This window comes from Echinops telfairi, unplaced genomic scaffold (genome assembly GCF_000313985.2).
Source record: "Echinops telfairi isolate 266 unplaced genomic scaffold, ASM31398v2 ScPeMD7_31;HRSCAF=116, whole genome shotgun sequence".
Taxonomy (NCBI): domain Eukaryota; kingdom Metazoa; phylum Chordata; class Mammalia; order Afrosoricida; family Tenrecidae; genus Echinops; species Echinops telfairi.
Genome location: NW_022103928.1, coordinates 56,508,895 through 56,530,740, shown reverse-complemented (window position 1 = coordinate 56,530,740; position 21,846 = coordinate 56,508,895). Strand labels below are relative to the sequence as shown.

At 49.9% G+C, this 21,846-nt stretch overlaps 1 protein-coding gene across 9 annotated transcripts in view; it reads left to right on the top strand.

The window, feature by feature from the left end:
* The window catches only part of SVIL (supervillin), a 221,238-nt gene that overhangs the window by 138,627 nt on the left and 60,765 nt on the right, over window positions 1–21,846 (top strand). For 2 of the 9 annotated variants that reach the window (XM_045290061.1, XM_045290062.1), the window contains exons 7-16: window positions 4,404–4,484; window positions 6,676–7,566; window positions 7,971–8,141; window positions 9,121–9,155; window positions 9,928–9,989; window positions 10,277–10,416; window positions 12,160–12,255; window positions 13,772–14,015; window positions 14,507–15,056; window positions 15,951–16,161. In XM_045290061.1, coding sequence (XP_045145996.1) covers window positions 4,404–4,484; window positions 6,676–7,566; window positions 7,971–8,141; window positions 9,121–9,155; window positions 9,928–9,989; window positions 10,277–10,416; window positions 12,160–12,255; window positions 13,772–14,015; window positions 14,507–15,056; window positions 15,951–16,161 — 2,481 coding nt within the window. The remainder of the gene's footprint in view (window positions 1–4,403; window positions 4,485–6,675; window positions 7,567–7,970; window positions 8,142–9,120; window positions 9,156–9,927; window positions 9,990–10,276; window positions 10,417–12,159; window positions 12,256–13,771; window positions 14,016–14,506; window positions 15,057–15,950; window positions 16,162–21,846) is intronic. The other 7 variants (XM_045290064.1, XM_045290063.1, XM_045290068.1 and 4 more) reach the window with 5 other exon arrangements.

The following is a 21,846-nucleotide window of genomic DNA, read 5'->3' as shown; positions in this document are numbered from 1 at the left end:
GAAGTATGCCCTGCTGTTTCCTTCATGGAGAAAGTCGTGCTGGGTGGGGCAGGGCTGCCAGCTGAGCTAAGCAGCAGACTTCATGCTATTGTTGATTATCATTCTCTGTTGCAAGATTTGTTTGCATGTTTGTTTTGTCTAATCACGGACCAGTAAGACCAGTGAGCAGAACTCTCTTTGAGGAGCACACCTCAAAATCCATTTTCAGGATGCAAGACATCACCATCATTTCTTACGTCTGTCTACACCAGCATGCCTCGTTGAGTTTCTTAGCAAGGACCTGGTTTAAGGTCCCAGGTAGCACAAAAGATTTGCACTTGGCTGTTGAGGGTTGATTCGCTCCCTCTTTCCATGTCCCAACAATGCCATGGACAGGAAAAGGTTGGCAATGTCCTTGCATAAAGATGACAGCCAGGAAAACCCTGTGCTGCCTGCCTACTCTGTCACATGCAGTACCCATGACCAAAGTCCACTCAACAGCATTGGGTTGGGTTCTTTATTTGTTTGTTTTTTAAGTGTAGCTTAGGTAGCCAGACAGCATCATATATTCAATGTGTTCTGTTATATAAAGCAGACTCGCCCACTGTTAATTTTTAAAACCGAACCCTAATGATTCATCTGTCATTAGGCACAGGTTTAATGAACACTAGACAAAATAATATCCATGCAAGATTTTAAGGAATAAGAACAAGAAAAAAAAATGTAAGCAAGGTCTAAATGTTACCTCTTTTTATTTGCATTTTAGAAAAATCGCTTGCTATTAAACTTCTCCAAATCCATTGCCCTTCCGGGCCCCAGAAATCATTTCTGTACTTTATGAAATGATGTATCATTTATCCTGGGTATCCCTTTGCCAGCCCACATCGTTACAATTGGCCTCTGCTCCTAGGTGAGAGACCCAGGCCAAAACTTTCATTAGGCCTTTTCGTTTGGGGGTGCCTCACCTGACCAGCTCTGTAGTTGGAGTCACCATTTTGAGGGACCCAAAGCATGGTCTAAATCAGCTTTCAAAAGGAAGATTTTTGGCTTCTGTACCAATGTCATCTCTTCAGGCTTCTCTCTGGGTGTTTGGTTTGGGAGAGGAAAAAGAGGAAGCAAAGAAAAAAAATAAGATCCCAAATAGATTATCTGCCTGTTTGTGGTCAATATTATTTATATATATGGAAAACAATTACTTCATTTAAAAATCCAATTAAATAGTTTAAGCATCTAAGTCCTTCTTTTCAGGTGAATAATGTATTACACAGTTTTTTGCAAATCACACAACTCCCTTGCACAATAGTTTGCTACATGTGCTGTGTGTGTTACATGTATGGATGTGTTACTTGCAAGAAAATACAGTCAATCCCTTAACAACGCCATGCCTATGATTCTGAAGGTGGGCTGGATTCATTTGTAAAGGACTTAGGGTTTTTTTGTATTGGCTTATTTGTCTTAATGATACTACTCTTTGAGGTAAATTTGCCCTCTCAGTGTATAGTTCTGTAAATTTTCACAGATACGTAAAGTCATGTCATTACCATACTCAAGATAGAAACTGTTCCATCTGCCCCAAATTCCCCTCTGTGCCCCTTTTCTTGTAATCAAGCACGCGCCCCCACCATCAGACCCTAGCATCTACGTATCTGTGCTATAGTTGTAGTTGTTTGTTTGTTTGAATGTGTAAAATAAAATTCCTTGAATATTTTCAGGGTTTATTTTTTCAAACAACAAAAGTCATGTAAGAATTTAGTGAAAGAACTTACGTCATAAGAGAAATGCTAGTGTTGACTCTGTTTACATTCTAAAACAAGCTCAGTCTTAAATGGCTGCTGTTTACGTGGTAGTTTTTACAGTCTTGGTTTTTCATTCCTCATTTCTCAGTGAATACTCTAGGATCTCTGGTAGTACTATGGGTTAGGCAGTGCACTTCCAACCACAAGGTCAGTAGTTCAAACCCACCACCCACTCCTATGAAGAAAGATGCATTTGTCTGTCTGTGTAAAGACTCAGAGTCTCGGGAAACCCTGTGTGTGGTCACTATAATGTTGCCATTACCTGAACGCCAATGGGTTGGTTGGGTAATTTTGGTAATGAACAGTTGGAACATAAAGAAACCAGGCATGCGTGCTAATGTTATTTTCCCTGGTGGATGATCACTCATGGGTCCTGGCCAACCCACCAACAGTGCTTTACTGAGGAACACACAGTTGGTATTTGAGCTGTCGCAACATGCGGAACCTACAAAGTGCCCAGGAGCGAGACTTGGGATTCGTGGATTGGGTATCATGTTACCTTGGGATTTGATGGGCAAAGGGAGAGGAGGGGCAGCGTAGGGATTAGTCTACCTGACAGACTTCCTTGGTCTTCTGAGCATCTGTTGATTCCTCCCTGAAAGCAACCCAGGTTACCTGTTCTCCAGTTATTTCTCCCCTGAATGCATAGCCCAGCATCCCTCCTCTGTCGCTTGGGTGGAATAGAGACAGGTTTTCACCCACGATGTCCACTCTGTCCTCCCCCCTCCCCCCAGCTTCCCACTCCCCGGCAGTTTCTTCTTATCCAGCTTGTTTTTTTGCTGCCCGACTCCTCTGATTGAAGGATGAACATTTGAAAGATAGAAGAAGCGCATCATTAAGGTTTATAGGGTCCACAGGTAATTGCCACCCCTTGTCTGTGTGTTTGTCATGCTGTGGTGGCTTAGAAGCAAGGATGGTGAGACTTCATCTCACACACTTTGGACACGTTGTCGGGAGTGACCGGTCCCTGGAGAAGGACATCATGCTGGGTAACGTGGAGGGCAGCCCCAAAGAGGAAGGGCCTCTATGAGACGGACGGACACAGTGACTGTAACAGTGGGCTCGGCAGAGGAAGACTTGTGAGCATGGCGCGGGACCGTGCAGTGTTTCTTCTGTGGCGCACAGGGACACAAAGTGGAAGGGCTCGGTAGGATCCTAACGCATGCTTTTTGGGAGACACCAGCCAGTCCCCGACAGCAGGTGTCTCCCGCGGGAAACCCACGCAGAGACCCACATCGCTTGAGCCAGCAAGCCATGCGATGATTAGGATAAAGTGGCCTGGCCAGAAATAGCAATGACAATGGCCCTGAGTGGATGCCACACTTGGAGTGTCTGATGTGGTTCCCAGTCAGCAGCATGACAGGGACCTGGGGGGGAGGGGCACAGAAGCGGGGTGTCGGGGGTGGGTGGGTATGGCTGAGCCTGTCAGAGAGGCTTCGGAAGTCCATCATGCGGACTTTGGATTTACTTCAAATGAGCCAACACTCCCCTCCCCACCTCCGGCCCACTGTTGTCTAGCCCACCCCAGCTCAGGGCCAGTGTGTGGGAGAGAGGAGAATGACCCCAGGGGGGTTCCAGAGCTGCCCTCTCTTCAGGATCAGCCTGCCAGAGCTGTCGACATGCTGGTTTGTACTTGGGGTTGCAGTTACCGTGGATGCTCCTTCTGTGTCTAAACTTTTCTCCAAGATCCCTTAATCCTGGCCTCCTGGCTTTGCCTCGGTCAACCCTACATGTGTGAGTTTGTGCATTAGGCGTGAACACGTGGGCCGGTCATTTGTCTTCTTGCCTGCTGGGATGTAAGCTTACCGAGGCCCAGCGTCAGCCTTGCTCCTCCTCCCAGCCGAGCTTGGGATGTTGCTCTGGTCGGAACTCAATCCACATGTCCCCAACGGGCCTGAACTCACCCGGTTATACTATTCGGTCATGGATCGTCAAGGGAAATGTCTAGTAGCAAAGGAGTCCTCGACTTCTAGCCGGAAGGTTGGTGGTTCGAACCCACTCAGAGGCCCCTTGGAAGACACCCCTGGTGACCTGCTGCCGAAAGGCCCCGGCCCAGCAGAACCCACCTCTCTGCATATGTGGAGTTGGCCTGGTTGGGCATGACTTGAAGGCAAGCACAGTGTCAGATGAAAGATAGGCCCAGGTTCCGTTTCCTTTGAGGCCGTCCCTGTCTTTAATGCCGGTTGTTTTTCATGAACATTACTTTGATACTCGGCATGCGAAGTACCCCACCGAAACACGTGCACGTTAAGCTGCCTTGTGGTTTTAATCCAATTTCTTAAGCACGAGAGAGGTCTGTTATCTGGGGGCCGGCGTGTGATGAACGGATTCGCCTTCCCAGTGCCTCCAATGACTCGTCCAACATCGTGTGCAGGGACTGCCCGCGCATTTATTTCTGTCTCCTAATTTCAGTAGCGAACAGAGTCCAAAGGCCATGGGAATCCCTTCGAATGATGACACACCCCTGGCATGACCGGTTTATGTACACCTTCGACTGCCACAGAACGTATTCTTTTCTTGACAGAAATCAGCCTCTGCCAGGTCTTTGCTTTGAATAAAGTCTGTGTATATGTTGACATGTTCAGAGGAAATTACATGATTTTTCTTTTCTTTTTTTGTACACGGTAGTGTCGGGAAACCCAAACATGAGTGGTTTCTCCAGAAAGATTCCGAAGGGGACACACCTTCGCTTATCAACTGGCCTTCCAGGTATATCTGAGGTTGAACCTCTGGCTGCTGGTCGCAGACGCTTGACCTAGCCCTTGATTTGCCTGGCCCTTCCCACACCTGAGCTAACACTCCCTCGCCACTCCCCTCGCCGTCTCCCACAGCGGGGCGTTGGAGAAGCTTGTGTTCCAAAGGAGGCAGCTACTTCCTAGTTGTTTGCTTTCCCCTTCGATTGTCTTAATCTCTGCGGCTCCTCCTCCTTCGGGTAACCTTTGCCCTACGCCGCCTCCCGTTCCCTTTCCTCACCCACTCGTCTACACCTCGCCAGTTGGGCAGGGATGAAACACACACCCACACTGCCTGGTTTCCCCCGTCCCACTAACCAGCCTGGGCTTCCGTCTCCTCTGTTTGTCCCTCCTCCCGCACTGCCGACTTCTCTCTCCTCATCCTTGCTTCTCCTCGTCTCCAAGCCAGCAGTGCGCTTTCAACAGTTAAACTTAAGGTATGTGGCTTTGAAAGCGGACAAACCCCCCTATCATTCCATCTTTAAGGTTGGGGGCAGGGAGAGACAGCCAGAGTAAGCCCTGAGTGAGTCGTGGGCAGGACAAAGCACCCATGTAGTGAGTTTCTTCACAGTCACTTTGTTCCCCACTGAGGACAGAATTCCGATTGTCTTGGTTAGAAGCACACATTCCACAGGAGAACCGGAACCACGTTTCAGGCTTCTTCTGATTTGCAAAGGTTAGGAGGATGAGAACCTCAACCCTGGCTAGTCGCTAGGAAAAATAACCGCACAGAATGCTACCCTGCGCCCCACCCCGCACCACGTGATTGTTCATAATAACTGCTTTTTATGTGCAAGCTTGGGTTTTTTCTTTAACTACAGAAACCCAGATATTCTGCACCTTATGTTGAAAAACAGGTAGTTAAGAATTAAGCAGACATCGTCATCAAATGTATCAGGGTGTGCATGTCAGGAAAGAGAAGCTTCTCTTCCATAACGTGTGCAAAGGGGCTTCCGAAAGGTCGTGGAAACATGGAATTAAAGGATCATTCCATTTTCCACAGACCTTTTAAAGCGTTCCCCCTTCGTATGTCAGCGGCGGTTAGTATTTGGTGACTAATCTTAATGGTTTCACGTTCTCCCAGGAATCACCTTCCTCACTCCGGAAGCATTCTGGACTTTTTGAAAGGTGGTCTCCATCCATTAGCCATTCGCAGACTCCTGCGTTTCCAAAAGTAAAGCTGAGCATGAGCTCACATGAGCACACGTTTCACCCCTCTTCCTCAAGCACTAGGCCAAGTGCTTTGCAGCTTCTCTCTACACATGCAACCGTCATTTCCACTGCAAAGATAACTGAAAACTGCAGGTCCAAGGAGGGCCACTGAGTTGCCCGAGGCCACAGAGCCAGCCTCCTGAGAGCCAGGATTGAGGCGTTCTCTTGAGGACCCCACAGCCCAGCCTCTCGGCTACTTTGTCTCTGTGGTAATGGAGAATGGCCTGTCGCTTTTGAAGAGGTTTTCTCTCTCCTCTCCTGTACTTAAATAGCTTTAAAGACAACCCGAACAATTTCTTCTTACATTCCGTTTTTTTCAGGAAGACCCCAAGAACAGCTCTTGGCAAGGGCTGGGGGAGGGGGCACCTTCAGTGCGTTTGTTCTTTTCACAATGCCCTTTTCTTGTGGTCAGGGGTGATGCTAGACAAACTGGCCAGCTGTGCCTTGTGAGGGGGACAAGGCCTTGTGAACAGCCTGCAAAGGCTGACGGGTCGTCGGTCAGCCAAAGAGAGATGCTGATTGATCGTGAAGTGCTCCCGAATGCTCTGACACTTCCAGGAGACAATGACGTGGTGCAGTTGGGGTTATAGCAGATTGAGCTCCTTGTACAGGCCTGGAAGGGGAGCATTCCCCGGCCCCAGCCTCTGCCTGCCCAGGTGCACCCTGATGGTGCCCAGTCAGGAGGTTCGCCTGGCTTCCTCCTGGGTGTTCAGTGGGTGAGAAGAGGGTAGCTTCTCTGTCACACTGGCACGCGTAGGCAGATTAGAAAACTCAGTTCAAAATCGCTCATCTGGTTCAAGCAGTGCTTTCCTAACATTAAACGCTACCCCCCCTCCAAATATATATATATATACTTAAAAGTTGTTCTCCCATGTTTATCTGTGACCACGCATGCTTTCTTTCCCTTGAGCAGTGACCCGCGCTTCCCAACGGCCCCCCCTTTTTCTTTCCTAAAGAGTAAAGGTTAGAGAGAAGTTGGTGAAGGAAGAGAGTGCCCGCAGCAGCCCGGAACTGGCCTCAGAGCCTCAGACTCAGAGGAGCCATCAGAAGATGCCCCGGCGCTACCTGCCCTTCCCCTCCGAAAACTCCGCTTTCGATAGGGTTCCGAGCAAGGCTGTTGGCGCGGCCCGCCAACTGATCCGTGGCTCCATGCAACCAGCGGATCCCATCCACACCGCCAAGCTGGTGACCACTGTAAACCCTGAGAGGATCTTGGAGTGCAGCTGGGTGGAACCAGCCCCACCGTGTGTAATAAAACCATCCCCTCCAAAGGTCCCCGAAAGTGAGAGAAGGGATACCCCGGTTCTCCACATTTATGAGCCAAAAGCAGAAGAGGAGGAGTACTTCGTAGACGCTCCCGGGAAGAGCAGGAAACCACTTTTGCCTTTGGAGGATCCGGGACTCCTGAGAAGCCAAGGAGAGGAGGGCTTTGGTGAGCCAACTATTATTAGCACACTCACCTTGGGGCATCAGAAGGAGCAGCCAGAGCACCTACCACAGCCACCGAGAGGCCAGGAGCAGCCCCCCCAGAGAATGGGCAGGGCGGAGATGGTGTCCTGTCTTCAGCCTGAGCCTGCATCCGGAGACACCGGCGTGGCAGAGCCTAAGAAGGAAGTTTCCAGCAGGAAGCGCAAGGTCCTCACCCGCTCCTTCTCTGATTACACCGGCCCCCCTCAGCTCCCAGCCTCAAAGTCCAAGGACCCCGTTTTCAAGCGGGAATCCAGGCCAGAGAGTTCGGAAGCCGAAGGGCCCTGTGCAGAGGTGGGCATGGTAGACACCAAGGTCTCTGTCGCCCAGCTCCGAAGTGCGTTTCTGGAGTCGGCCAAGGCCAGCAAGAAACCCGACCTGTAGGTGATGTTGGCCACGCACTCCCCTTGTGTCACTTGCACGCCGTTGACAGAGCCACTACCCAGCGTGTGTCACATCCTGGGTCAGATGCTGTTAGCTTAGCTCACAAGTGTGTGCAGGGCAGACGGCACAAGGACATGGCTCCAGAACTAGCATCGTGCTTCTGCCTACTAACAGGGTTGTCGAGTGCTGGGTCCCTGGGATGCGTTCCCTCCTTTTGTGCATGGTAGAGGCATGCAGAAGGATCTAGCAGCACTCTGTTTTCACTCATCGTGATGCATAAATATGTGCCTTATTCTCTCCCTGTCTGTCTGTCTGTCTCTCTCTCTACCACCCCCCCTCCCCACGTCTCTCTGTCCTCCTGTTTCTCTCCCATGTACTCTCCACCCCATGATTCGAAAAGCCATCCACGGGCTGAGAGGTCAGCCAAAGGAGTTGGCTCCCCCACCAATCTCGAATGGGAGAGAGGGTCCCGGAAACCAAGACGCTATTTCTCTCCTGGTGAAAGTAGAAAGACTTCGGAGAGATTTAGAACTCAACCCGTAACCTCCGCAGAACGAAAGGAGTCGGATAGGTAGGCACGTGTATGTGTAGTTAGTTCCGCAGGTCTAGGAACATAAGAGAGATGACGGAGGGGGTTTTACTGAAGCGGTAGAGCCGATGCTGTTGACATAGGATGTTGGTGATTCTTCAATTCTTTGGCTCTTCAATAAGGGATATTTATCGGGCTGATTTAAGGGTACTTTTAAAGAAGGCTTGCCCTTTACAGTGGTCTCACATTATGCAGTTCTGAATCATATTTAGGTGATGTGGAAAGGCATTCATTATTGTATTGTAATGGTTTAAGATGGAAGAAATCTGAGTTGTCTTCATTTAATATTTGACCAGGGCTTTTATATTTTTAATACTCTAATGCCCTGTCACATGAGGATCCAAATTATATATTCACCAGATTTTATAGTGATGTCGACCAAAGCATTTTGTCTCCATACTTAAAATAAATATCTGCTTATTTGTTTTATCTGAGTTTTGATATTAAATTATGACATTCTGTTGCATAGCAAAGGAGCCCTACACATTGGGCTGCAAACCACAAGGCCAGCAGTTCAAAACCACCAGTCGCTCCTTAGAAGAAAGACAAGGCTGTCTACTCCCATAAAGAGTTACAGTCTCAGAAAACCCATGGGTCGGTTCTACCCTGTCCTGTCGGGTCACTGTGAGTCAGAATCAACTTGATGGCAGTGAGTTTGTCTCTCATTTATTACATAGGAATGACCAGGGCTGTCTGAAAAGCTGTCACCTGTCCTGTTCAATATATAAATCACCCATAGCTTTAGTTTTCCTCCACGAGTTATGTGTTTGGCTGAGCTCCTGCACACACACACGAGCTCCACTGCATCGGCCCTCACTGGAACCCACCCCCAGGATGACCGTGTCTAAGAGCGTGTCTGTTGCATCTGAATGTTGACTTTACAAATGATGATGTCGGATGGGGACCTTCTACTCACACCAGCTAATGCATTATTACTGTTGTGTGCTAATGTCTTCCCCAGATCTACTCCAAATTCAGAAATGCCAACTGCTGAGGGCAAGTATATTTTCATTGTTCTTCTTCTTCCTCCTTGTCCTCCCCACCCAGAGTAGGATTAGGATTTGGGCCTTTTGAGAAAATAACGCTGATGGAACAGAGACATCCCTCACCTTTCTGCAGGCCTGCCTTTCTGGGAATACAAGAAAATCTAGTGGAGGTCTTCAGAGAAGCATGTTCCAGAGTTGGAGAACCGTGGCTGAGCACTGTTAAATTTAGACCCTGGCGCAGTAGGGTCGCAGCCCTGCTGGCATTTAGCCATAGAGGAAGTGTAGAGTATGGTGTATGAAGAAGCCGGGGTGGGGGGGCGGATGGAGGGGGGCAGAGTGGTTAACTGCTCAGCTTCTCACTGCAAGGTCAGTGGTTCAAACCCAGTAGCCATTCTGTGGGAGAAAGATGTGGCAGTTTGCATCCGTAGAAGTGACAATGCCTCGACTGGGCACCGATGGGCATGTGACCGGATGAGGAGGACTTTTGTTTGCTGGTTTTTCCTGTAGAACCTCTTCCCTGCTCTTAGTGAGTCGAGCATTGCAGGAGACTCTTTGTGCCATGGCAGGGCTGGGTTGGGTTTGGCTTGGGTTGAGTGGAAATCAGCACCTCTTCACTAAACAGGTACAGTGGGCCCTGCCCAAGGTAGGGATAGTGCCAATGGCCCTCTTGAGAGCCCCCTCCCTAGTTTGCCCAGGGTTTCCTGCCAGCCTTGAGCGACTTCTCAGGGGCTTCCCTTACATTTTCTAACTCGGCCCGGCCTTTCTTTTGCGGTGTCTTGCAGGTGAAGAAACGGTTGATGAACGAGCCAAGTTGAGTGTGGCCGCCAAGAGGCTTCTTTTCAGGGTGAGCTGTCCCCCAAAATAGGAGTTGGGGTATAACAGGGTGACCCTGCTTCACCACCCTGCTTCCCATGCCTCTGGCCACTTCAGGGGGCTCTGCAGTCAGTCTGATCCATGTGATGGTGCCCTTTTCTCCCTCCCTCTCCGGCTTGGACACATCCAGCAAACATTTCTCATGGGGATGCATGCCTCTCAGTCTGTCCCCTCCTGTAGGAGAACAGAGTCGAGACACGGGGCTACCCCATTACCTTCCCTGGGGTTAATAGGGCTCCCGGTGTCTCCAACTCTTAGGAAATGGAAAAGTCGTTCGACGAGAAAATCATTCCTAAGCGGCGCTCAAGAAACTTGGCGGTGGAACAGAGGCTCCGGCGGCTGCAGGACAGGTCCCACACACAGCCCGTCACCACCGAGGAGGTGGTCATCGCCGCCACGTGAGTCTGCCCGGGAGTGGCTTGGCCTGGGCCCATGTCACCCAGGACTTTTAAATTTAAAAACAAAATGCGCAAGGTGGCCAGTGAGATGGCTCCCCCAGAAGTGCCCGGGACCTCAGTCCTCAGGGAGTGTCCAGGCCACCACCTTTCTCAGCATTGTCACTGGATTTGTTGCCCTCGGATCCCCTGGGGCACCCAGGCAGCTCCAGGCTTGTGCTACCTGCTGCTCAACTGAAGGTTGGTGAGTGAACCCTGCCCTGTGATTCCATGAGAGATGGCGGGTTCGGCTTCTCACCAGGAGGGCAGCCCAGGAGACAACAGGGAGTCGCTCTATTCTGGAACCCATGGGGACCCCGAGAGTGGGATCAACTCAACAGCAGCTAACAACCACACACCCGTTGTAGCGCCTAGAGAAACCTGAAAAGCGAATTCTGTTTTACTTTTATTTGCTTGGCCGGTGCATTCGGAGGAGCCCTCCTTGCGTAGTGGTTACGTGTTGGGCTGCTAGCAGCAAGGTCAGTAGTTTGAAACTACCAACCGCTCCTTGGGAGAAAGATGAGGCTTTCTACTCCTGTAAAGAGTTACAGTCTCAGGTACGCACAGGGGCAGTTCTACCCTGTCCTGCAGGGTCGCTATGAGTCAGCCTTGACGTAATAGCAGTGAGCTTGGAGCTAAATTCACACACACACACACACACACACTCATTTTTCCTGAAGAAAGTAAAGTTCATTCACTCCAGACACTGAAGACCTGAGAGGCCTCTGTCCAAGTGTGTGTCTGTGAGCCTGCTGTGAAGCCAACCAGCTTCACTCCGGCCGCCAGCTGTTTCTCAGCTTCCTGGTGTGTTTGTGAAGAAATAAGTTCTTGTGCTTATTTGGAACTCTTAGGAAGCCAGACTGGCTTTTTACAAAACATCATTTGTATGGGTGGCTGCTATGGAGCTCTGGTGGCATAGCAGGTTCTGCCTTGGGCTGCTAACGGCAAGGTCAGCAGTTCAAAACCGCCAGCTGCTCCTTGAGAGAAAGAAGAGGCTTTCTACTTCCATAAAGAGACAGTCTCAGAAACCCACAGAATCAGTTCTGCCCTGTCCTGTAGGGTTGCTCTGAATGGGAATTGACTCAGTGGCAGTGAATTTGGTTTGGGATTTGGTTACAAAGCAGCACCAACTAGCAGAAGGCCCCAAACCGTAACCAGGCACAAACGATCACCCCGCAAGGCTCAAGGGACCCACTGCGATGTGTGTTTATCACAAAACGACGCTGGTTGTTAAAAATAAGAAGTGGAGAACAGTATTCTAAAAACCTGGATACGAGCTACTTATTTTTACTTGATGGTTAATATTAGTTTGTGTTTGCTCTTGTATTAATTTTCCAAACCAAGACACATGTACTTAAATATACAAGGCTTCAAAAAGTTCATGAGAAAAGTCCATCAGCCTCGCTCTTGATTTTTTTTTCCATGAACTTTTTGAAACCCGCTTGTAAAGCTGCAAACCTTTTCCCAGCTGAAAACCCTATTCTGTTCTCTTGGTTTCTTACATTTAGAATTGCTTTTCAACCTCTGTTGTGATTTTTCCCCCTCCTCCTCAAAGTACTTAGCAAATAAATGTGTTGAAGTATTTGATTTCGCTTTTCCAGATTTAAAATGCTTTCCTTAATGCTTCTTCGTCTTCTCTCTCTCTCTCTCTCTCTCTCTCTCTCTCTCTCCCTATGAATGTTCCTTATTTGGCAATGGCTTTCAAAGCGAACCCATCCCTGCTTCCTGCTCTGTGGCCACACACCCTGTCATGGCAGGACTTCCTAGTTCCACTCTAGCTAAGAGCACTGTGCAGCCCACCAGGTACTGGACAGAAGTAGCCGCATGTGGCACCAGGTGCAGAGGTGCCAGACAACCGCGCATCTTGTCGTCTCCAATGCCTGCTGTTGTCCGGCTCATGAGCCCCTGCCGTGAGAGGTTCCCGCACGTGCCGCATCTGCTTTAGTCAGAATGTAAAACCTGCATGAGACCACCTCTTGTCTCTCCATCCACCGTGTGTGCTCGCCCTGACCCGCCTTGTCTTGTGTCTGTTCATCACAGCGGTCATCCCTAAGCCACCTCATGCTTCACCTGCAGTACTAGCGCCTAATGCAGATTAACTGAGCAGTTGGGGAGCTAACACGGATGCTGAGGTGTGGGGAACACACGCAGACCAAGAGAGACACTGAAAACCACCCTCCCTAGGGCGACAGCGCTGTTATGTTTCAGGATGGGGAAAATACTTTAGTGTCTGAATGCAGATGTTGTAAATGTGTGGTGTTTGGACATTGTGTCCTTAAAGCATGCAGATGACAACTTACCCCTTACCCCCACCTTTATCTAACTCTTTGGGACTAATCCCCGAAGGGTAAGAGAAGCCAAGGGCCACCAGGAAATACGGCTAGTGCAGGGCTCCGCGTCTCTGGGAAGTAGGCTACGGCTGCCCTCGGAGTGTGCAGCACCTCAGGATAGACTTTGAAGCTCGGGTTACTTTTCTTAACTGCCTCTGTGTGCACCTGCAGCCCAGATAACTGCTCTTTTGTCTTGAGCAACGTGTGAATTGGTCATTCAGGGGGTACAGGGCATAACCCACTTCAGATTCTCCGGCACACCTGATTTGAGAATTGGCTTTGGCCAGGAAAAATATACTACCAAAATAATAGATGGTCTGGAAAAGCTCTCAAGAGACCAAGAACCCATACAAATAAACTTCCTCCTCCAGTGGGAGGGGGGTGGGGTGAGGGGTGAGGGGGCCGGCTTCTGTTTTCAAGATACGGGAAAGTTTACATTTAAGTCCGTTTCAGAAGCCTGAGTGCCTTTGAGAGCCAGGTAAAGCAGTGAAATACTTTTTTTTTTAATTAGGTCACTCCTGTCTAGCATGGGAAAGCCAAAAAAAAAAAACCCTGTAAGGCAGATAAGTGTTGACAAAAAATGACTGTGCTGTTTCCTAGCTATTTAAAGAGACCACTTTTTGAAACTCCTCACTCATGTCTCAGCGCCTTAGGGACTGCCTCAGGATGCCTGTTAGCCTGACTTAGCCATACAGCTTCTTGCTCTAAGTAAGACAGCTGTACCCAAGCATCATTTCAGTTCCTTAGATGGGAAACCCACTTCTTAGAAATGATTCAGAGTGAAAAGTCTGCTCTTTCTACCATTGAGGATGCTACTGCCCAGTCTCGTTTGATAGGCAGTGATAAGTGCCTGGGCCTAATTTAGGAAGGGACCCGAAGCCCCTTTGCCAGGGTGGACCCTTGACACGTCAACAATGCATTCGTGGACACGGTTGGCGGTGGAGCCTTCTTCGTCTCTCTACGTACTGGTGACTCTGTCTTACTTTCAGGTTACAGGCATCCGCTCACCAGAAGGCATTAGCTAGGGACCAGCCAAACGAGGGCAGAGATGCTGCTGAACCAGGCGAACCTGATTCCTCCACGCTCAGCCTCGCAGAGAAGCTGGCCTTATTTAACCAACTCGCCCAGCCTGTGTCCAAAGCTATTTCCACCAGAAACAGACTAGACGTGAGGCAGAGGAGGATGAATGCGCGTTTCCAGACGCAGCCGGTGACGCTCGGAGAGGTGGAACAGGTGGGTACGCTGGTATCAGGCCTGTGCCGGTCGGCTCTGCGAACACAGGCGCCCAGAGCCACCGTCAGGTCAGTGGCAGGGGTTTAAGGCAGCTTACCGCTGACGGCTGTTCCTGTGGGTGAGTTGGTAATAACTGAATGCCTGTGCAAGGCGATCTTGCTAGGTGTGTCTGTCCTCCTTTGCATAAGCCGCTTGTAGACATCATCGAGAGTAAGTCCATTTGCAAGAGTTTGTATCCGCAACTTGCTCCGGGCTTAGGAGATGGCTTTCAATGAGATAGATACTTTATATAACTGTACACGGTAAGGGATTACCAGGAAGCTAAGCAGTAGGATTCTGCCCGGCGCAGCATGCAGCCTGTCAGTCTACCAATATAAAGCAACCCTGTTGCTACAAGGTTTTTGAAATCATTGTCCTTCTGAAGTGTGTGTGTGTGTGTGTGTGTGTGTGTGTGTGTGTGTGTGTGTTGGTGTTGTGTCCCTCCTCTCCAGGTCCAGAGCGGCAAGCTCATTCCTTTTGCACCCACCGTCAACACGTCTGTATCCACCGTGGCACCTTCCGTCACCCCAATGTATGCTGGGGATCTGCGGGCCAGGCCACCTGTGGACGACAGTGCAAGGGCCACCGACGTCCAGCTCCCTCCCTCGAAGGACAGCACAGAGGCCCCAGTCAGAAGCATTCTGAAACCCCCAGGGGAGCAAAGGATGGATGGTGGGAGCAAAGGAACGTTGTCAAGAGACTCGGAGGCTGGAAGCAAGCAGGTCTCGGCCGATAGGAACAGTTGGGCTAAAATGTATGAGCCCTTAGAGGAAGCAGAAAGCCCCTACGCTGCGCTTCACCGGGCCAGAGAGGGAGAGGCTAAGTGTGCAGCCCCCAGAAAAGGCAGCCTGGAGCCGGTGAACCCTCCCGGGGTTGAGCTGAAGGACCTGTCCACGCCCCAAAGCCCGGCACTGGGGACCCCGGGCATGAAGGACGGGCTGCCCTTCGAGGAGAGAATGGAGCTGGTGGAGAGTGTGATGAGAAGCAGGTTTTCTCTGAGAGGTAAGGCCCATCGGGACTGCCCTCAACGTTTTCGAAGCCAGGGTCAGGTGTCCTGTGTCTGTTTGGCTGGTTGCTCATGCGCTAAGACGCGGTAGAGGCTGTGGATGAGCCTGACTGGTGCCAAGGCTCTATGGAGCAAGGGCGCCTGCTCCCACAGCACTCTTCACCCTTCCCTTGACCTTGCCGGTGGCTTCACCTGTTTCCCTGCAGGGAAAACAATACCCGGAGTTCCTTTGACCTCCAAAAAGGGGTTTTGGTCCATGGGCTGGTGGATGGTGTGCCCTCACAGCACAGTTGGGAGCAGCCCCTTCTATGTGGCCCTTTAATTAGCTCCTGGACACAGAAGGCCCCGGGCTTGGGGCTTAGCAAAGGGGCTAAGGACTTAACGGCTCGGTCCCACAGGCGTGGTTTCCGGCCTCTTTCTTGCTACACTCCTGGTTTTTGTTTTGTTTTGTTTTGTTTGGGGTTTTTTGTTTGTTTGTTTGTTTGTTTTTGCATTCTGACAAGTGTGCACGGGACTTGAATCCCCTCTCTCGTTCGTGGCCATCAGCGAGACTGTCTGAAGTTACAGGAAGGGTTTTCACATGTGAGGGTGAGGGTGGCGCGCTTGAAATGTGCAAGTCGCCTCTGGGGGGGCATTCCGCAGTTGACAGTTGAAACCAACTTCCTGTGCCTTGCACGGGAGAAAGGCCCATTGTCCTGATGTGCTCTGCGGAGGGCGGGCGGTCACCCACAGAGACGCCTGGCCTCCTCACAGCGCTGTAGATTTGCATAAGCCCAAAGGGATGGGTGAGCTCTGAGACTGAGCTCCCAGGGCTTGACCACTAGGGGTTAACAGCGGCAGGAATGCTCGCTGGAGGAGTCCCTGCTGATGCTGCTCCTCTGGGTCCACAGCGGAACTGGGCGAGCAGACTGGCACAGAGGCCGGGAAGGCTGTCGTTCCAGCGGCAAGCCCAGCCTCCTGGAAGCAGCAGGAGTCTGCAGAACATGGACCGGAGCAGCTCTACAAAAGTCCCTGTGCCATGTTTGCTGCCGGAGAGATCAGAGCGCCGATGACAGAGGGCCCTCTGGACTCGCCCAGCAAAACCATGTCAATCAAAGAAAGGTAAAGAGAAGCATGTTCTTGGGGGGGGTTGGGGGGGGCAGTCCAACCTTGGATTGTTCGGCTTGTGCAGAAAGATCTGCCGGAGGGCCACAAGGAAGTCACACCTTCAAGTAGGGTGTGCAATGCTGGCAGAACTCGGGTGGGCAGTCCCGCCACCCGGTGGTGGGCTTGGGGGTTGCTAGGTGCCATGAGCTCGGGTCCAGCCCACAGCAGCCTGATGCTCAACCGAAAGAAACACCGCCCTGTCCAGCACCAGCACCGGCCATCCCACAACGGTCCCTATGCTTGAGCCATTGTGGCAGCTGCGGTGTCATTCCATCTCCTTGATGGCCTTCCTCTTTATCGCTGCCCCTGGACTTGACAACACTTGTTAGTGAACTCCACTGTCCCCACTCCCTCCCACCCCCCAGGGCCTGGTTGGTCGTGTCGATGGTGGCCTGGCCCAAACTCAGATGAGGAAAGCAACTGGAACATACTTGTTTCTTAGCAATCTGTTTGTTTCTTAGCAACTCCATCTCCTTTCTGTGTACTGAATTCTCTGATGATCTAGTGATGGGAGCTGACCTCTTAACACTTCAGATGCCTGTGGCGTCCCATTGAGTTTCCCAACTCTTGGTGACCATCTGTGCACATGACCCAGGGGGTTGGGGAGTCTTTGTCTGCCACGGCCCAATCGGATCATTCTTACATCCGTCGAGGGCCAGACTGGACAAACATGGAATTAAGCCACCCCCGGTGTTTTCCTGTGATCTGGAGCGGCACGGTGAGTCAGAATCAACTTGATGGCTGTGAGCTTCATGTGATGGCTGGTGCTTCTCTTGGGTGAGGCATGTGATAATTGGCGGTGATGTTCCTGACCCCTGATGTCAACCGTCTACAGGGGAATGAAGATGAATCCACTGCTGGATTTACATCTGTGGGGTCTGAGTCTAGAGTCTGCTGCTTCTCCAGAGAGTAAAGGAGGTGACTTTTCTGAAAGGCTTTTATACGTGTCCTGTCAGGAAATCCCTAGGAGAGATTCCATTTGAGACGTGTGTTAGTCCGGATAGACTAGAGAAACAAATTCATAGACACTCATATGTGTATAAGAAAGAGGTTTATATAGAAGAGCAATTGAATATTGAGAAAACATCCCAGCCCAGTTCAGTCCAAGCCATTAAGTCCAATATTAACCCATATCCGGTAACAGTCTATAGATTCCTCTTCAGACTCACGCAACACATGCAATGACACCAAATGCAGGAAGATCACAGGCCAGTAGGTGGAAGGTCTTGTGGATCCAGTGGCGGTGGAAGCACCTCAGCGTTGGCTAGGGTCTCCACATGGTTCCTTCAGCTCCGAGGCTCTGACTGCCATCAGCCTTTCTTTCTCCGTGTGGCTTGTCAACAAGAACGTCTCTCTGGTAGTGAGCGTGTCCGCCTCCTGTGAGCTATTTATCTCCTTAGCACCTCCAAATGAGGTCATCAAGCTGTGACCTGATTGACAGGCCAATCTCCACCACCCCTTCATTTGTAAATCTCAAATTGAAAATAGATTATGTAACTACCACAAGTATCAAATCACACTGTCTGTCACCTGTGGGGTTTATCTGTTTGTTTTTGTTTCTTCCATTCGAAAGAATGGAATTGAGAGGCTGTCTCTTTACTGGCAGCTCTCCAGGGAAAAGGAGCTGAACATTTTCAGGATGTATTTTCCTTTTTAACCTGTAGTCACAGGGGAAGTAAGCAGCCAGAGATGGGACAGTGATAGGAATTTTGGGTGGAGAAAGGTCAGGTTCATCTCCCCGTGTGATCTACAGCACCGTAATTCCCTCTCTGTTCCTTAGGGTTCTGTCGGCCATTTTCATCACCTCCCACCTTTCAGAAGGCCTATTGCTTTGTCAATCACCGGCCAGTGTTCATTTTTCTCGATACATTTCAAACTGCCCAAGACTATGTCAACCCAGGATGAAACTCTCCTTCCTTCATTCGGTATTTTTTTAAAGCCATGCTTTTTTCATGTTGGGCATTAGCTGCTTAAAAAGAGCCACACACATGAGACAGATGCTACCTCTTCCCTCTGGCCAATTGATACGGCGGTTGAATCTTATTTCCACAGTCACCTGTATTTACTTAAAATCCACAGTAAATTTGACCTACTATAGCACCCTCCTGGGCACAAAGGTCAAACTCTTGACTGTAAATCAATATTTGGGCAGTTTGAACCCCTGCAGCAGCTCTATGGGGGGTTCGGGGTAAGGAGTGGGAGGGACCTGGTAGTCTACTGCAGTAACGATTCCAAGCAAAAAGACCCTCTGGGACAGTTCTACTCTGAAACACGTGGGGGTGGCTGTGGTCAGAATCCACCTCAAGTCACCCATCCACACAGCAGTAGTCCGGGGGCATCCACGGAGGGGCAGAAGCTGGATAAGAGGAGGGATGGCTTGACTTAGACAAGCACTTGGGTCCCTGTTTTGTGCCAAAACCTAGGGAGAATTTGATCCCAGAGTTCAGAGTGTCGACCCCTAGTCACATAAGAAGGAAGAGAGCATTTAAGGAAATGAATGATAAATCTCACTTACACACATGTTCTAAGGAGCCCTGGTGGCATTGTGAGCTAAGCATTGGGCGGCCAACCATGTGGTCTGTGGTTCAAACCCACCAGCCGCTCCAAAGGAAGCAAACGAGGCTGTCTGCTCCTGTAAAGATGTACAGTCTCAGAAGCCCTAGGGAGCAGTTCTGCTCTGCCCTATCAGGGATCTTTCTGAGTTGGAATCAACTCGATGGCAGTGGGGTCTAGAGACATCTGAAAGTATGCTGGGATAAAATCCCAATGGGAAGTGTGAATGGACCCTCCTCTGTCACAGACTTCTAAAGATCTCCCATCTTGGGGAGTATTCTGTCTGTTGGAACTTGGTGCTCTGGATGAAGGCGTTCTACCTCCATCCACTGTGCAGTCAGTTTTCAATGACATGCCAGTTTTGGGGGTTTGACCTTTACCTTTCTGAAAACACTCTTAAAACCTGTTATAAAATTCCCGCCCTCCCCTCCCTCCCACCAAATATTTGAGATACTATAAAGGTGTGGCTTCCCAGGCAGGCACTGTGGCTCTCAGGAATTCAGGGCTGGTGCCGAGCTTTCTGGGCATGGCCTGGCGGCATGCTTGAGTGTCCCAGCATGCACAGGGGCAAGAGAGTCAAGGCTGCTGGTTAACGAGTCAGCTCCTGAATTCATTTTTTAGTACGGATTTAAAGATAGGCGAAGGGCATTGTATGTCGCACCTATTTATAATATGTTCAGTGAATGACGTATATTGCCAAATAAAATCATCTGCCTAACCTGGACAGCATGTTTGTTTGTCCTTTGCTGAAAAGCGTAACACTGCCTATATTTGAGCTCCATTGCTCACGGCTTCTTGCAGAGGGAGGCTCCAGGCTTCTTATCAGATTTCATGATTTTATCAAAATAAAATCATGAAATATGACCCATTTCAAACAGGAAGGTGGCTCACATATCTGCCCGGGACTTTCCTTCCCCAGAGTTTGAGGTGACTGTAGACAGTCTTGCAACTCTACAACCTTATTCTAACGACCTCTTTTGAGCCGAGGAGCCCGTGTGACCCGTGAGTTCGTGAGTTCAATGAGAGCAGCCCCCGGCTGTTTTGGCGCTCTGACCCACACAGAAAGAGGCCGCTGGGTGTTTTCCTGGTGCACCTGTTGGGTAGACTCAAACCACCAAGCTTTCCATTCACAGTGGAGTGCTTAGCCATGCATGCCGCAGGCCCCCTTCACCACTCCTAACGATCTCATTTTACCAAAACCTGTTGGCTGGTGAGTCGACTCCCACTCCATTTGTCCAAGTGGAACTGTGCTCCTAAGAGTTTTCAATGAACGGTTCTTGAGAAGCAGATCAACCAGGACTGTCTTCCAATGCAACTTCTGGGTAGACTTGAACTCCCAACCTCTGGGTGAGAAGCCGAGCATGTCAGCATGGGCACCATCTTTTTAAAAAATTATTTTATTGGGGGCTCGTACAATTCTCATCACAATCCATACCTACATCCATTGGGTCAAGCACATATGTACATTTGTTGCCATCATCATTCTCAAAACACTTGCCTTCCACCTGAGCCCTCAATATCGGCTGCTCATTTTCCCCCCTCCCTTCCCCCCCTCCCTCATGAACCCTTCATAATTCACAAATTATTATTATTTTGTCATATGTTACACTGTCTGACGACTCCCCCGCCCTTTCTCTGCTGTCCATCCCCCAGGGAGGAGGCTATACGTACATTCTTGTAGTTGGTTCCTCCTTTCTACCCCACATTCCCTCCACCCTCCATGCCTCGCCGCTCTCACCACTGGTCCTGAAGGGGTCATCTGTCCTGGATTCCCTGTGTTTCCAGTTGCTATCTGTACCAATGTGCATCCTCTGGTCTAGCCAGATTTGTAAGGTAGAATTGGGATCATGATAGTGGGGGGAGCAGGGAGGAAGCATTTAAGAACTAGAGGAAAGTTATATGTTTCATCGTTGCTACCCTGCACCCTGATTGGCTCGTCTCCTCCTCTCAACCCTTCAGCGAGGGGGTGTCCAGTTGCCTATCGAAGGACTTTGAGTCTCCACTCTGCACTCACCCACCTTTACAATGATATTTTTTGTTCTTTGATGCTTGATACCTGATCCCTTCAAAAACTCATGGTCACGCATGCTGTTGTGCTTCTTCCATGTGGGATTTGTTGCTTCTGAGCTAGTTGGCCGCCGGTTTATCTTCAAGCCCTTAAGACCCCAGATGCCATATATTTTGATAGCCAGGCACCATTAGCTCTCTTCACCACATTTGCTTATGTACACATTTGTCTTCAGTGATCATATCAGGAAGGTGGGCACCCACTGATCTGATTTTTAGTTCTTTGATGTCTGATAACTGGACCCTTCTACACCTCATGGTCAGACAGGCTGGTGTACTTCTTCCATGTGGGTTTTGATGCATCTCAGCTCAATGGCTGCTTGTTTGTCTTCAAGCCTTTAAGACCCCAGACGTTATATCTTTTGGTAGCCAGCCACCATCAGCTTTGTTCACCACCTTTGCTTATGTTTACATTTTTCTTCACAATCGTGTCGGGAAGGTGTGCATCCTGGAATGCCAATTTAATAGAACAACGTGTTCTTGCATTGAGTAAGTGCTTGAGTGGAGGCCCAATGTCCATCGGCTGCCTTAATACTAAACCTATGAATATATGCATGTAGATCTGTTTCCCCACACTCTCATATAAATATATTTACATATACCATTTTAAAAGAAGGAGCTCAAACGTCTGCGAGGTCCTGTTTTCCTCGACAACCATGTGGTGAAGAGAACGGGGGCCCAGGGGCTGGTCTCTCCACCCCTCCACCTCAGTGTGCCGCCACCTGGTTTGTCTGATGAGGAAGACGGGGTGAGAGGATAGAGATCCTGCTAGATAGCACAGTCCTAAAGAGCCCCCTGCCCTCAAATCATCCTTTTCCATTGACAGTGTGTTTGCTTGGAACTCATGGGTAACTCATTTGCGTATTTAAATCCCCAGAAGCAGAGCGTGGGTTGGCAGGTGTCCTTCTTCATCACCACACAGGTCCCTCCCACAACACCCTTTGTTCGGATCTGTGATTTGCTGCCTCATTGAACCAACCCCCAAACCAAACTCGCCGCCACCAAGTCAGTGCCGACCCG